The sequence below is a fragment of the Scyliorhinus canicula genome, chromosome 15 (assembly GCF_902713615.1).
Source record: "Scyliorhinus canicula chromosome 15, sScyCan1.1, whole genome shotgun sequence".
Lineage (NCBI taxonomy): Eukaryota > Metazoa > Chordata > Chondrichthyes > Carcharhiniformes > Scyliorhinidae > Scyliorhinus > Scyliorhinus canicula.
In genome coordinates, this window is record NC_052160.1 from 144,063,015 (window position 1) to 144,080,369 (window position 17,355).

General features: G+C 51.1%; 1 protein-coding gene across 1 annotated transcript in view; it reads left to right on the plus strand.

Annotated features, from left to right (window-relative positions):
* Window positions 1–17,355, plus strand: part of LOC119978666 (acidic mammalian chitinase-like) — a 53,390-nt gene that overhangs the window by 10,651 nt on the left and 25,384 nt on the right. Inside the window, exons 2-5 of the mRNA XM_038820455.1 lie at window positions 11,934–12,042; window positions 12,637–12,669; window positions 14,091–14,295; window positions 14,498–14,554. Coding sequence (XP_038676383.1) covers window positions 12,018–12,042; window positions 12,637–12,669; window positions 14,091–14,295; window positions 14,498–14,554 — 320 coding nt within the window. The 5' untranslated portion in view covers window positions 11,934–12,017. The remainder of the gene's footprint in view (window positions 1–11,933; window positions 12,043–12,636; window positions 12,670–14,090; window positions 14,296–14,497; window positions 14,555–17,355) is intronic.

A 17,355-nucleotide genomic window follows, 5' to 3' on the forward strand; every position in this document is an offset into this window, starting at 1 on the left:
TAATATATCGCCACAAACAGGAATTTAGAAAAGACTCCACATACATGAGTCCAGATGGAAACAAGAGAACAACCTCACAATTGGTTTGATACAATCATTAGACATAACTTGGAACGGATACAGCCCCACCAGAGACTGAGGGAGAAACAGGGTGAGGCAATAACAAACATGGTCTAATGGTGCACACCCTCCCACACAGCTTCAGTTCACAAGTATAAACCTTCCACGCCATGTCTGGGTCTGCACCAATGTACATCTCCCTCCACTCTAGAAGCACCAAAGGCATCAACGGCCCAGCGCAGCCTCTTCTCCTCAGACACCAAACCCATCAACACCCATGTAGGAGCCAAGCACGGGTTGTCCATACCCACCCTTACAAAGGCAAAGAAAATACATAAAAGACCCAGTTTTAAGGAGAGTTACATATAATTTCATACAATTATGCAGAGAGGACCTACAAAAACATGGTCGGATTATAATCAAAACTTCAGAGTCTCCCAAGAAAGGGAAACAAAAAGAAAGGTAAAGCTAGAGTTCCAGAACAAACTCACAGGATAACAAGGGATCAGGACCCAACCCAGATTCCGTAATTCCCTGGGGCACATTGGTGACAAAAAAGATGAGAACTGGCCGAATCAACCAAAAGGTGTTCTACCTCCCATGGGAACAGCAGGATATCCACCAGGGAGAGACTATTTCTCCTTTTTGGGCGAAAGGGTTTTATTATAAATTAAACTATCCTAAACAACAAACATAGATAATAATATAATACATATATCAAGTCATTTCTTTGAGTTCAGAGTACCTATTCCCTGTAAGTAAGGCAGCTGCTCAACATCACAATTGCTTATTGGGAAGGAAATGTATCCTCACAGTCACTGTCCCTGAAAATCCTGGTTTCCTCGCTGTCAAAGGTCATGAGCGAGATTCTCCATCTCACCGAAACCGTTTTCTGCTGCAGGAGTTCCTCAGGGTACTGTTCTTGGTCCAAACATCCTCAGCTGCTTCATCAATGACCTCCCTTCCATCATAAGGTCAGGAGTGGGGATGTTCACTGATTTTTTTTTTAAAATAATTTTTATTGAAAAATTTTGAATTTATACAACAATAACGCACCATAGTAAAATACCAAAAATAACAATAATATTAACAATCATAAACATTCGCCCCACCTCCATGAACAACACAGCATTTTAACAACAACGCAAATTAACACAATATAAAGTTACAGAATACACTACAATAAGGAACACCCCCCCCCCCCCTCCCCCGGGTTGCTGCTGCTATTGACCAAGATACCTATCTCTGAGCCAGGAAGTCCAGAAAAGGCTGCCATCGTTTATAGAACCCTTGTATTGATCCTCTCAGGGCACATTTGACCCTTTCCAATTTTATAAATCCCGCCATGTCACTGATCCAGGTCTCCACGCTTGGGGGCCTTGCATCCTTCCACTGTAGCAGAATCCTTCGTTGGGCTACTAGGGACGCAAAGGCCAGGACACCGGCCTCTTTCGCCTCCTGCACTCCCGGCTCTACCGCAACTCCAAAAATCGCGAGTCCCCACCCTGGTTTGACCCTGGATCCAACCACCCTCGACACCGTCCCCGCCACCCCCTTCCAGAATTCTTCCAGTGCTGGGCATGCCCAGAACATATGGGCATGGTTCGCTGGACTCCCCGAACATCTGGTGCACCAGTCCTCACCCCCAAAGAACCTACTCATCCTAGTCCCGGACATGTGGGCCCGGTGCAGCACCTTAAATTGGATGAGACTAAGCCTCGCACATGAGGAGGAAGAGTTGACTCTCTCCAAGGCATCCACCCAAGTCCCGTCCTCTATCTGCTCCCCGAGTTCCTCCTCCCATTTAGCCTTCAGCTCCTCCACTGACGCATCCTCCACCTCCTGCATTACCTTATAGATGTCAGACACCTTCCCCTCTCCGACCCACACCCCCGAAAGCACTCTGTCCATCGTCCCCCGCAAGGGCAGCAAAGGGAATCCCTCTACCTGTCGCCTAGCAAACGCCTTTACCTGCAAGTATCTGAACATGTTCCCCTGGGGAAGGCCAAATTTATCTTCCAGTTCCCCCAGGCCAGCAAACCTCCCGCCAATAAACAGGTCCCTCAATTTACTGATGCCCACCCTTTGCCACCCCCTAAAACCCCCATCCCTGTTCCCCGGGATGAACCGATGATTGCCATCCAGTGGAGCCTCCATCGAGCCCCCTGTTTCCCCCCTATGCCGTCTCCACTGTCCCCAGATTCTTAGGGTCGCCGCCACCACCGGGCCCGTGGTAAACCTCTTAGGGGAGAGCGGCAACGGTGCCGTTACCATGGCACCCAGGCTCGTACCTCTACATGACGCCATCTCCATTCTTTTCCACGCCGCCCCTCCCCCCTCCATCACCCATTTACGCACCATTGACACATTGGCTGCCCAATAGTACCCCAGAAGGTTGGGCAGCGCCAGCCCGCCTCTATCCCTCCCTCACTCCAGGAACACCCTCTTCACTCTCGGAGTCCCATGTGCCCACACAAAGCTCAAAATACTGCTAGTCACTCTCCTAAAGAAGGCCCTGGGGATAAAGATGGGCAGGCACTGAAAGAGGAACAAGAACCTCGTAAGCACCGTCATTTTGACGGATTGTACCCTCCCCGCCAACGATAATGGCAGCATGTCCCACCTCTTGAACTCCTCCTCCATCTGATCTACAAGTCTGGTGAAGTTATGCTTGTGAAGAGACCCCAGTCCCTGGCCACCTGCACCCCCAGGTACCTAAAGCTCTCCCCTGCCCGCCAAAGCGGGAGCCTACCAATTCCTTCCTCCTGGTCTCCAGGGTGCACCACAAACACCTCGCTCTTGCCTAAATTTAATTTATAACCTGAAAAGGTCCCAAACTCAGCTAGCAACTCCATCACTCCCAGCATCCCTCCCACCGGGTCCGCCACATACAGTAACAGGTCATCGGCATACAACGACACCCTATGTTCCTCTCCACCTCGCACCAAGCCTCTCCACCTCTCTGAATCCCTCAATGCCATCGCCAGCGGCTCAATTGCCAGTGCAAACAACAAGGGGGACAGGGGGCAACCCTGCCTGGTCCCTCGGTAAAGCTGGAAGTACTCCGACCTCCTCCTATTCGTGGCCACGCACGCCATTGGGACCTCATATAGCAGCCTTACCCATCTAATGAACCCTTCACCAAATCCAAACCTCCCCAACACCTCCCATAGGTACCCCCACTCCACTCTATCGAAGGCCTTCTCCGCATCCAGCGCCACCACTATCTCTGCCTCCCCCTCAATCGCCGGCATCATGATAACATTCAACAATCTCCGCACATTCGTGTTCAGCTGCTTTCCCTTCACGAAACCTGTCTGGTCCTCGCGCACAACCCCTGGCACACAGTCCTCTATCCTGGTGGCCAGGAATTTTGCCAGGACCTTAGCATCCACGTTGAGGAGAGATATGGGCCTGTATGAACCACACTGCTGGGGGTCCTTGTCCTTCTTTAAAATTAACGAGATCAGCACCCGCGACATCGTCGGGGGCAAAGTCCCCCCCTCCCACGCTTCATTGAGTGTCCGCACCAGCAAGGGGCCCACTAGGTCCACAAACTTTTTATAAAATTCCACCGGGAACCCATCCGGCCCCGGCGCCTTCCCTGACTGCATCTGCCCGATCCCCTTAACTAGCTCCTCCAGCTCAATCGGCGCACCCAACCCCTCCACCTTCTCCTCCTGCACCTTCGGGAAAGAAAGCCCGTCAAGGAACCTCTCCATTCCCCTCCTCTCCCCCGTTGGCTCCGACCGGTACAGTTCCCCGTAAAAGTCCTTGAAGACCTCATTCACCTCTACCCCCTTCCGCACCACATTCCCACTCTTGTCTCTCACTCCAGCAATTTCCTTAGCCGCATCACGCTTGCGGAGCTGATGAGCCAGCATCCTACTCGCCTTTTCACCATGTTCGTACACTGCCCCTTGTGCCTTCCTCCACTGTGCCTCTGCCTTTCTAGTGGTCAGCAAATCAAATTCAGCCTGCAGGCTGCGCCTCTCCCCCAACAGTCCCTCCTCTGGTGCCTCTGCATACCTCCTGTCCACCTCCAGCATCTTCCCCACCAGTCTATCCCTCTCACTCCTCTCGCTCCTCTCTCTGTGTGCCCGGATGGATATCAGCTCCCCACGAATCACTGCCTTCAGGGCTTCCCAGACCATCCCCACCTGAACCTGCCCCGTATCATTCACCTTGAGGTACCCCTCAATACTTGCCCGGACCCTCCTACACACCTCCTCCTCCGCCAACAACCCCACATCCAACCGCCACAACGGACGTTGGTCCCGCACCTCCCCCATCTCCAACTCCATCCAATGCGGAGCGTGGTCGGAGATTGCAATGGCCGAATACTCGGCCTCCTCCACCCTCGGAATCAGTCCTCTACTCACTACGAAGAAATCTATCCGAGAGTAGACCCCATGTACATGGGAGAAGAAAGAGTACTCGCGTGCCCTCGGTCTCACAAACCTCCATGGATCCACCCCACCCATCTGATCCATAAACCCTCTCAGTACCTTGGCCGCCGCCGGCCTCCTACCCGTCCTAGAGCTGGACCGATCTAGTGAAGGATCCAACACCGTATTAAAGTCCCCCCTATGATCAGACCTCCCGCCTCCAGATCCGGGATCCGTCCCAACATATGCCTCATAAAGCCCTCATCGTCCCAATTTGGGGCATACACACTAGCCAATACCACCTTCTCTCCTTGTAGCCTGCCCCTAACCATAACATACCTGCCCCCCTTATCCGCCACCACCTCCGATGCCTCAAACAACACATTTTTCCCCACCAGAATCGCCACTCCCCGGTTCCTCACATCCAACCCAGAGTGGAAAACCTGCCCCACCCATCCCTTCCTCAGGCGGACCTGGTCCGCCACCTTCAGGTGGGTCTCCTGAAGCATTGGCACATCTGCCTTTAGCCCCTTCAGGTGAGCCAGTACCCTCGACCGCTTCACCGACCCATTCAACCCTCTCGCATTCCAGGTGACCAACCGGATCAGAGGGCGTCCCGCCCCCCTCCCCCATTGACTATCCATAGCCCGTCGACTGCCCGCCCCAGGCCAGCACCCCCTGCCCGACCCAGTCCCCACAGCGACAACACCTCTCCTCTTCCCCCAGCCCCCACCAGCTCCTTCCTGACCCTACCAGCAGCAACCCGGTATTCCCCCCCAGGCTAGGAACCCTCCCAGCCGCGAACCGTCCTCCATTGTACTTCCGTGGATCAGTTACCTTCTGCTGACCCCGGAAACTCCCGTCAATAACCCGACCCCTCCCAAAGTGGGATCATCCCCCAATCTATCCCTCCTCCAGGCACCGCTCCAGCGCGGGGAAGAACCTGTTAAGGCCCCGCCTCCCCCGTCACCGTCTCCGCCCCCCTGCACCGCACGCGGGGGTTCATTGTCCTTAGGCCTCCTGGCCAGTACTCTGTGTGCGCCCTCCAGCTCCAAGGGCAGATGGAAAGACCCGGCCCCCACTAGCGGGATGTTCACTAATGACTGCACAATGTTCAGCACCATTCGCGACTCCTCAGATACTGAAGCAGTCCATGTCCAAATGCAGCAAGACCTGGACAATATCCTGGCTTGGGCTGACAAGTGGCAAGTTACATTCGCACCACACAAGTGTCAGACAATGACCATCTCCTACGAGAGAGAATCTGACCACCGCCCCTTGACATTCAATGACATTACCATCGCTGAATCCCGCACGATCAACATCCTGGGGGTTATTGATCAGAAACTGAACTGGACTAGCCACATTAATACTGTGGCTACCAGAGCAGGTCAAAGGCTGGGAATCCTGTGGCGAGTAACTCACCTTCTGACCCCCCCCAAAGCCGGTCAACCACCTACAGGGCACAAGTCAGGGGTGTGATGGAATACTCTCCACTTGCCTGGATGAGTGTAGCTCCAAAAGAAGCTCAAGAAGCTCGACATTATCCAAGATAAAACAGCCCGCTTGATTGCTCCTCTGTCCACAAACATTCAAACCCTCCACCACCGGTGAATAGTAGCAGCCGTGTGTACCATCTACAAGGAGCACTGCAGTAACTCACCAAGGTTCCATAGACAGCACCTTCCAAACCGCTACCATCGAGAAGGACAAGACCAGCAGATACCTGGGAACCCCACCACCTGGAGGTTCCCGTCCAAGTCACTCACCACCCTGACTGGGAAATATACCACTGTTCCTTCACTGTCACTGGGGCAACATCCCAGGGCGGGTATCCTCCACTTCCATGTGGTGACAAGTCCACAAGGACATGACCCAGGTGCCGTACCATGCCATTGTTGAGGTGGAGCCTCATGCTGTCCGTCATCCTCAGTGCTGCGGCCCAGCTCTCGGGCACGGCATTGTTGGCTATTGCCCGTCTGGTTGTGCAGCCTCCAGTGTCCAGGCCCCACAGTCTGATTGGGAGGCAGTGACACCCGCCTGTGACATGGCACATGTACCCACGGGAATCCACTTGGGGGTATTCTCGTTTAATAACAGTTCCATGATACAAAAGACAATGCCGAGCAAATAGCAACACATTGTAATTACCCTCTATACACCATGGGAAAACCCCAATAAACTATCAACAGGAAACAAAACCTGCATCCAAGCAAGTGCCACCCCTCCACGGCCCCCCCCACCCCCCCCCCCCCCCCACCGCCCCCCCCACCCCCCCAGCGCCACACCCACCCCCACCACCTCCCCACCCCTCCTCAGCCCCCCCCACCGCCCCCCCACCCCTCCACCACCCCACCCCCACCCCTCCACAGCCACCCCCCCACCCCTCCACAGCCCCTCCCACCCCACACCCCACCCCCACCCCTCAGCCCCCCCCCACCCCCCCACCGCCCCCCCACCCCTCCACCACCGCACCCCCACCCCTCCACAGCCACCCCCCCACCCCTCCACAGCCCCCCCACCCCCCACCCCACCCCCACCCCTCCACAGCCCCCCCCCCACCCCCCCAACGCCCCCCCACCCCCACCCCTCCACAGCCCCCCCACCGGCCCCCACCCCCCCAACACCCCCCCACCCCTCCACCACCCCACCCCCACCCCTCCACAGCCCCCCCACCCCACCCCCACCCCTCCACAGCCCCCCCACCGGCCCCCACCCCTCCACCACCCCACCCCCACCCCTCCACAGCCACCCCCCCACCGCCCCCCCCACCCCCCCCACCGCCCCTCCACAGCCCCCCCACCCCCCCAACGCCCCCCCACCCCCCCAGCGCCACACCCACCCCCCACCACCTCCCCACCCCCCCCACCACCCCCCACCCCTCCACCGCCCCACCCCCACCCCGCAACCGCCTCACCCCCACTCCTCCACTGCCCCACCCCCACCCCTCCACAGCCCCCCCCACTTCCCCACCGCCCCACCCATCCCCCCCACCGCCCTCCCACCCCTCCACAGCACCCCACCCCCCCCCCCCCACCGCCCCCCCCCCACCCCTCCACCGCCCCACCCCCACCCTGCAACCGCCCCGGCAGCAGCCCCACATCAGTGAAAAGGTGCCCAACATGAACATAGGAAAGTATTCATGTAGAAAGCAGTGTGTGCACATCAGTGAGAGTGCGCGTGTGTGAAAGAGTATATGAGCAAGTGTTTGCATGTGCATGCCTGTCAGAGTGCACGTGTGTGAAAGCGAGAAGCACAGTCCACTGGAAAAGGACACTCCGATACGGGGCATGGCGGAAGAGAATGTCCCGCCTCTCCCAAAGCGGGGGGGGGGGGGGGGGGGGGGCACAGTTCGGTCCAAGAACAATGTCATTGTGCAAAAGTCAAGGCATCAAGGCATCATCCAGAGGTAACACGGGACAACAAAACAGGCGACAGTACAATGAAAATACCAACTTACACCAGAAACAAAACCAATAAACGATCAATAAGAAACCAAAGGCACCAACACTCGAATCAGTGCACCCCACCCCCACTGCACCCCAGCAGCAGCCTTACGTCAGTGGAGAAAGGTGCCCGATAGTGGCACAGAGTAAGGCTAGAGAGAGAGAGAAATCCATCCCCTTCACCAGCATGGGTAAGCTCGCCAAACCCCAAGCCACAGAAACAAAATGGGCTGCAACTGGCAAGCACACAGCCGCTAGGCAAGAAACAATAAACAGCAATAGCACGGCATCAAGCTTACAATTCCCCACCAGTTAAATATAAGCCGATAACAGTACAAAAGGAAAACAAAAAACAGCAGCAACCTGCACGGCTCCCAAACCGACCACTAACACAAAATGTCACCAGTAGTCCATGAAAACATCCTGCCACAACCTTTGAGATGTACAGTCGAACCAGGCCACCGCCCCTCCACTCCTACAGTACCAGCATCTGGTCTTCCCATACCACCCAGCTCTCGGACCTGGCCACAGGAACACAGGGGAGGAGGGGGGCATTAACAAGTGACACAGTTCCATAATCTGTCAATAAACAGTCAAAAGTCAACAAACAAATAATCCAACACAGATATCAGCAAGCTACAAGAGCAATCCCTCCTCCATCTTCAGCCCGGTTGTAAGCCAACCACAATCTTCCCCTTGCCTCACTCCAGATCATAGAAGCAGAAGGGCAGCTGCTAAGCAGAAACACAGCCCCAGGCATTTCAGTAACAGGAAGGCCTTCCACCTCTCTCTCCCCCTCTGGCAGCTTCCAGTAGCAGAATTGCAGTACAGGAGCAGTCAGTACCTGAAAGCTACAGTAACTCAGTGAGAAAACACCTCTTCCCCTTCTTCATACCGGTAGTAAGCTTGTTCACAGCTTTTCTTTGCCTCGTAGATAGGCTATTGATTAATAAAGGGATCAAAGGGGAGGTGGTAGGGGAGTGTTATTGTCACTGGACGAGTAATCCGGAGACCAGGGTCATGCTCTGGGGACCCAGGTTGAGTTCAATAAAAATCTGAGTTCAATAAAAATCTGGATTTAATAGTCTAATGATGACCATCAAACCATTCTGATTGTCATTAAAACCCATCTAGTTCACTAATGTCCTTTAGGAAAGGAAATCTGCCATCCTTACCTGGTCTGACCTACATGTGACCCCAGACCCACGGCAATGTGGTTGACTTTGAACTGCCTCCTCAAGGGATGGCCAATAAATGCTGGTACAGCGGCGATGCCCACCTCCCAGGCTTAAACAACATAACGGGCACAATGCGAAGCCGAGCAGTATCTCCGGCATCAGTCCACCCCTCCCCTATGAAACCAATGCATTCTACGCTCGGTTCAAGCAGGAAACCATCAATCCGCTGTTTACTGCCACAGCAGCCTCGAACAACCATACCCACCGTCACAGCTTCTGAAGTCAGATCAGACTTCTTGAAAGTGAACGAGTCTGGACAGTGTCCCTGGTCGTGCACTCAGATCCTACGCGGACCAACTAGCAGATGTATTCACGGACATCTTCAACCTCTCCCTACTCCACTCCGAGGTCCCCACCTGCTTCAAGAAGACCGTCATTATACCGGTGCCAAAGAAGAAACTGGCAACGTGCCTCAACAACTACCGTCCGGTGGCCTTGACATCGATCGTAATGAAGTCCTTCGAGAGGTTGGTCATGAGACACATCAATTCCATACTCACAGAATCCATTGCAATTCGCATGGTGCCACAATCGGTCCAGAGCAGACACCATCTCCCTGGCCCTGCACTCATACCTGGAGCATCTCGACAACAAGGACACCTACGTCAGACTCCTGTTCATTGACTCTGGCTCCGCCTTCAACACCATAATCCCAACTAAACTCAATCAAAGCTCCAAAACCTAGGCTCCTCAATCTGCAACTGGATCCTCGACTTCCTGACCCACAGACCACAATCAGTAAGAATCAACAACCCACTCCTCCACAATAGTCCTCAATACCAGGGCTCTGCAAAGCTGCGTACTTAGCTTCTGACTATACTCTGTACACACACGACTGCGTGGCAAAATTTGGCTCCAAATCCATCTACAAGTTTGTTGATGACATGACCGTAGTGGGTCGGATCTCAAACAACAATATGTCAGAGTACAGGAGGGAGATAGAGAACCTCGTGGAGTAGTGTAACAACAACAATCTCTCCCTCAATGTCAGCAAAACTAAAGAGCTGGTCATTGACTTCAGGATGCAAAGTAATGTACACGTCTGCATCAATGGGGCCAAGGTGGAGATGGTTAGCAGCTTCAAATTTCTAGGGGTGCACATCTCTAGCAATCTGTCCTGGTTCACCCACGTCGCGCTACCACCAAGAAAGCACAACAGCATCTATACTTCCTCAGGAAACTAAGGAAATTTGGCATGTCCACATTAACTATTACCAACTTTTACAGATGCACCATAGAAAGCAACCTATCTGGCTGCATCACAGTCTGGTATGGCAACTGCTCGGTCCAAGACCATGAGAAACTACAGAGAGTCATGAACACCGCCCAGTACATCAAGTGAACCCACCTCTCCTCCATTGACTCTTCTGCACCTCCTACTACCTGGGGAAAGCAGGCAGCATAATCAAAGACCCCTCCCACCCGGGTTATTATCTCTTACAACCTCTTCCATCGGGCAGGAGATACAAAAGTCTGAGAACTAACAGATTTAGAAACAGCTTCTACCCCGCTGTTACCAGACTCCTGAATGGCCTCTTATGGACATGTGGGTGAAATTAATGTCGTTATTGTGAAAAATACTTATTTAAATCCCCATCCCTTGCCATTCCATCCTTCACTATCATACCATAACTACCACATACCTTTCCTCCCTCTCAAAGCATCCCATTCCCACCCGTATCCACCCCTTCATCCTATGCTACCATATCTCCCATTCCTTCCCAACCCGTTTGCCGTTCTACACCTCATAAGCCATCGTAGCCCGTCCTCCGATACCATCCCCTGCCTTCCATGCCAACTCTCTCCTTCACATCTCTCCATCCCCACACATTTCCTGCTGTCCACCTCTACCCCATGCTATATTCCTCCCATGCTATCTTCCCAACTTCCTCCCTCCCTGCCGTCCCCTTTGCCACCCTTCCTCCTCCCTCACACCCAAACTCCACCCCCCCCCCCCCCCCCCCCCCCTCCCATACCAGCCACACCCCTCTGTGCCTACATCCCAGGCAGGATTGTCCGATTGTTGGTGCCGAAATCGCATTTGGCGTTTGGCCGGAGAATCCGTTTTTATGCTGGAGTCGAGGGTGGCGTTGTTTTTCGGATGCTTTGCCCCCTCAAAAATGTCTTATTCTGCGAGTGCGCCGCACACCATTGGGACGGCCTCAGGACGTCAACTGAGGCCCTCCCATGATGCTCCACCCCGATGGGCCGACTTCCCGACGGCGTGGGGCACGTGTGCTCAGCTTTCTGGGATCTCACGTGGGGCTGCGGACTGTGACCAGCGCCACCACAGTCAGGGGGGGAGCCGTTCCGCTGGGAGGTGGGCTCCGCCGGGGGCTGTGGGGAACAGGTGGGGGCGGTCTGGGGGTGGCGAGGGAGGTTACAGGGGGCCACTATCTGGCAGTCCGGGTCTGCACATGGCCGGCGCCATGTTGTACGACACGGCCGCCACTGTGAGTTTGTGTGGCCACGGACCCAGCCATTCTCCGTCCGTATCTGCATTAAAGCCGGGGGCTTTACGTAGTGTGGCTGCTAGCCCCCCCCCCCCCCCCCCCCCCCCCCCCCCCCCCCCCCCCCCACTAGGTGCAGCATCGGTGCCGGAGCAGCGCCGACATCTCGGTTGTAAACTGAGATGCTTCCTCCGGCATAGCCGCAAAATCGGGGAATCCGCCCCCCCCCCCATTTCACCCATTCTGCAGCCCTTCCCACCCCTCCTTTGCTATCCCATCTGAATTAAATAGATTTAATTGATTTAAGATAATATTTCCCTACAAATTACTTTTCGATAATTTATTCTACAGATCAATTTTTTAAGTGTTGTGCATTCTTTATCCGAGGGAGCACCAGACGGAAATCCAGTGACTGAGCAGATTCCCAGCTCCAGGATGGGGAAGGGGCTTCTCTTGACTGGTCAGTATTGGCTATTTTGTGTTGGATTATTTTCATTTCAGACGATCTGAAGCGGTAAATACGGCCACATCACCAGACGATTGTTTTCACCAGAAGGTCACTGGTTTCTCACCTTCTGCCTGTCCATGTGGCTGTTGTTTACACAGTGCCATGGGATTGTTTACATCCACAGTAACAGGCAGACAATGGAACAGTTTAACATCTGACCCAGAATGTGGCTGTCTGTGCGGGCACCATCCCTGTGATTGCCCAGTATGTGCTGGCACTGGCTGGGTTTCCGCAATGCCAACACCCACTCAGGAAATTATCCTTTTACATCCAGACTGACTAGATTTTCACAAACTGTTAACCCGCGTAATGTGTTCCCACCTTGGAGCTGAATTATCTGAAAGTGAAATTAATATCAAAACTTAGAAACTAGATTATGTAATATAGCAATTGATTTAGAGATTAGAATGCACTTCTTCATCAATAATCAAATTAAATTATAAACTTAAATTAGTATATTGTTTTAACTCTAACATTCTAGAGGTATTTAATACAATTTTTATCAAGGTGATATGAAATAATAATGTGTATTTATTTGTATTTCAGTGAGCTTGGTCTTCTTACAGCATCTATTACTGGGTAAGTCATTGTACATTCATAGTTCAAGTTTCTATAAAGATACATTTCATCCATCCAGAGAATGGTAATGCAATGGGTAATTTACTGGAGTGTTAACCCACTCAAATCTGGGTTCAAACCTCACCGTGGTATTTTGAGAATTTGGATTTGGTTTAAACACTGAAGTTAATGAAAATTGGGCAAGAGATACAGCAGCTGAATCGCTAGCGCTCGATTTGTACTATCGGCGAAAGTTAAAATCACCCTCTTAGCTTTCCTAAGCAGCCGCATTGAAACAGCCGAGCCCAGAACTCACTGAGAGTCTTGGGTGGAGGTTATTTCCTGATGGCTGGAGTCTTCAGCTGCTTTTCTCCACGGAACTCAGCTGAAGTTAATAATAATAATCTTTATTGTCACAAGTAGGCTGACATTAACACTGCAATGAAGTTACTGTGAAAAGCCGCCAGTCGCCACATTCCGGCGCCTGTTCGGGTACACAGAGGGAGAATTCAGAATGTCCAATTCACCTAACGACCACGTCTTTCGGGACTTGTGGGAGGAAACCGGAGCACCCGGAGGGAACCCACGCAGACACGGGGAGAACGTGCAGGCACTCACCAAGCCAATAATCGTACCCGGGTCCCTGGCACTGTGAATCAGCAGTGCTAACCACTGTGCTCCCGTGCCACCCACGTTCAATGCAAAAGATTGCGGAACTGTAACCCTACATTTCGATCAGGGCAGTTAGCGTTTTCGAGATAATTTGCATGTATTTACAAAAGCAATGTGCTACATTCCAATTCCATGCACAATACTGGCCATGTCCCGTGGTACCTCCTCCCGCTCCCCATGCAGATGCTCGTCTGATGAAGTAACCGCTGATGTACCATCAATTCGACTCAAGACACATTTAGGATCCGAACTGTGGCTTTAATCAGCTAGTTGTTAGCCCGGTGGTCGGCTACAGAGAATGGCCGACCGCTGGGAACTCTGGGTACTTATACCCCGCCTCGGAGGTGGGGCCTACTTGCCTCTCGACCAATTGGAGAGCAGTCACATGACGAGTCCCAACCAATCGGATGAGAGGCACATGACCAGCCAGAGCCAATGGGAAACCAGTGCTCTGCACCAATGGCAGTGCTAATATTCATACCAGCACAACCGCCATTGAGACTTTGCACTGTTACACTCAGGTTTTCACGGAGGGTCTGAACATTTTTGTTTTGGACACTGATGGTGATATTTTGAAATCTTTTGAATATACTTTTCAATTTACCGAACAATTGACTATTTTCCCCCCCACATCATAAGGAATTGGCCCCGTATCTTTACTATGAGTCATTTTCAGGGGTTTCTTCTGGATGGTGAATTTCCATTGTGTTTTTTTGTGATAAACCTATTTTCAGCTGTGCTGATGGATATGCAACAATTTCTTCACACAGTGTCCTCCACCTACAAACTGGTTTGTTACTACACGAACTGGGCTCAGTACCGACCAGAAGGCGGTAAATTCTTCCCAGAAAATGTGGACCCCTGCCTGTGCACCCACCTGATTTATGCCTTTGGCAGCTTGGCCAACAATGAAGTCACCACCTATGAATGGAATGATGAACCGATGTACAAAAGATTCAATGATCTAAAAAACAGGTCAGCCACATCATTCTCTTGGAATTGCATCACTTCCAAACCTTTGGCATATTTTACAATTTAGCCTTTGCTCATGCCGCGTTGATTTAAAATTGCTGTGACCATGAGAACTGGTATAATTGTGTGGAGAGAACAAATGTTTGTGCAGCAGGCGCCTCTCTGCAATATTGACAATCATTATTTCCGTTCTTTATCTTCACAGAAATAATAATTTGAAAACACTTTTAGCTATTGGAGGTTGGAACTTTGGTACCAGCAGGTAATATCTGCAATATTTTCAATTCTCACATCATAACAAAAATCCTCAAAGTTTCTTGCGGACTCAGAGCTGATAACCGGCAATGTTCGCATTGCTGTGATTAAGCGGCAAGATGAAGTTGGCAATTTCCAATTATGAAACAGATTGTGGCAACAGGCACTAAGCTGAAGTTATTGCAGGGCCGGTGGTGGCATAATCGTATTGTCACAGGATTAGCAACCCAGAGCCCCAAGGTAATGCTCTGGGTACACGGGTTCAAATCCCGCCATGCCAGTTGGTGAAATTTGAACTGAATAACAATCTGGATTAAAAGTCTAATGGCGGGCAGCACGGTGGCCTAGTGGTTAGCACTGCAGTCTCACAGAGCTGAGGTCCCAGGTTCGATCCCGGCTCTGGGTCACTGTCCGTGTGGAGTTGGCACATTCTCCCCGTGTTTGTGTGGGTTTCGCCCCCACAACCCAAAGATGTGCAGTGTAGGTGGATTGAACACACTAAATTTCCCCTTAATTGGAAAAAATGAATTGGGTACTCTAAATTTTAAAAAAAGTCTAATGACGATCATGAAACCATTGTCGATTGTTGTAAAAACCCACCTGGTTCACTAATATCCTTTAGGGAAGGAAATCTGCCGTCCTTACCTGGTCTGGCCTACATGAGGAAGGAGCAGTGCTCCGAAAGCTCGTGTTTGAAACAAACCTGTTGGACTTTAACCTGGTGTTGTAAGACTTCTTACTGTGCCCACCCCAGTCCAACGTGGGCATCTCCACATAATGGCCTACATGTGACTCCAGACCCACAGCAATGTGGTTGACTCTTAACTGTTCCCTCAGGGGCAATCAGGGATGGACAATAAATGTTGGCACAGCCTGTGACGTCCACATGCCATGAACAACTTTCTTTTTAAATTCCCCAGTAGATGTGGCTACCGGCAGATTGAAGCCTCAAATTCTTCTGTCCGTGATTAGTGTGGTTCAATTTAGAAAAGGTGAGGTATGTGCCCAAACATTCCATCCCCCGCCATTTGTCTGTAGTCAGTTTTTACAAAGTCACTACCAGAGGTTTTCATGTATTTTTAAAGCAGATGAATTAATTACCCAGAAAGGTTGTCATTACAGCACGTCTTCACTTAACATTGTCCCGTTTAAGGTTGTGTCATGTGAGAGTACCTTTAAGAAATGGGTATTTATAAATGGGTGTGTACATAAGTATCTGTAGTGAGAGTACCTTTAAGAAATGCGTGTTTATTACTGCAGTGATGTCAGAGTGTGGGTGGAGCTGGGCTGTCTGTCAGCTTTTTACTTTCGTTTTAGGCTGTTTGCTGCAGGGTGTGTTTTACTTTCGTTTTCAGAGCTGGATAGCTGCAGTCACAGCCGGAAGGTGTATTAGAGTCTCTCTCTGTAATCTAAAGACTGTAAATCGACCCTGGTGATTTGAAACTAATAACAGTAGTGACTTTAACCTGATGTGCTTCTGGTAAAAGGTGTTTTAAGTCTTATGGATGTTAAAAGGAAAGCTTAAAGGATTATTTAGTGTTGTATTCTTTGGGGGTTGTATTTGAAATAATGATTGCTAAGATGTTCACTGTATGTTTTAAAAAGGTTAACTTGAGTTCATAGAATAAACATTGTTTTGCTTTAAAAAATACTTTTCCATTTCTGCTGTATCACACCGGTAGAGTGGGCCATGTGCTCCCCATACCACAATCTATTAAACGTTGTGGGTCAGGTGAACTCCATGATAAACTTTGGGGTTTTCTAGATCCTGGCCCATAGTAGTTGGTTCAATTCAACATCATTCATAAAATAATGTCAGTTTAGCATTGATAGTTTCACTTTAACATGGCTCTGACCAGGAGTCACCCAGACTCGAAATATTAGCTCCGTTCTCTCTCCACAGATGCTGTCAGGCCAGCTGAGAATTTCAAAACTATCTATTTTTGGTTCAGGTGCCAACATCCGCAGTAACTTCCTTTTACCACTTTAACATTGCTTGCCACATCTCTGTGGCCTGCCTGTTCACACGAGGTTTCCCGCAGCACCTTCAGCTCTCAATGTCAGTCCTGTTTCCTCACGCTGCAGCCTCGCCTCCTGCTCAGGTCTTGTCTCCTGCCCTCACTTCCCAGTCTCTGTTCCTACTTCAGTCTCCAGGACCTGCTGTTGCCGCTCCTCTCCTGGCCCCGTTCCTGGTCCACTGCTGAACTCACATTGAAGTCCTGGGCGCTCTCTGCTGGCAGACATTGGTCAGTGCAGGTAGTCAGGACTTCAGCTGCTAACTGCACTGACTGGCTTCTCCAACGCATGGAAACTGGTCAATCTCAAAGTACTGTCCTGTCAGTGAGAACACCATCATTGTTTAAAGAAAATGACATTGTACAGTGTTGTATATTGTATTTCTTTCATACTTTGTGATGTATTTCATTTTGAAAGTTAATACAGCCAGAAATGTATGGTGTTGCACGTGTACAGTACAGTATTTCAATTTGGACATTGTTGAGAGAAATTTCTGAAGGGATTTAACTCTGGCTTTGACATTGATCGCTATGGGAACCCATAGTTCACTTAAAGGCATTTCATTTAAAGTTGTGCCTTTCAGGAAGTCAACCAAAACTTTAAATGAGTATTTCCTGTACTTAACACTCACCACGTAGGAGATTGTAAAGGAATGAAGTTTATATGAGTACTAAAACCAAACTGTCATAACTTTGCCAAGGTAAGTCTGCCAACACCAAATCCTTTTCTGATGTTTCCTCATGACTTTATCCTGGACCCACTCCTCGAAGGACACCTGTTTTCTCCATTATG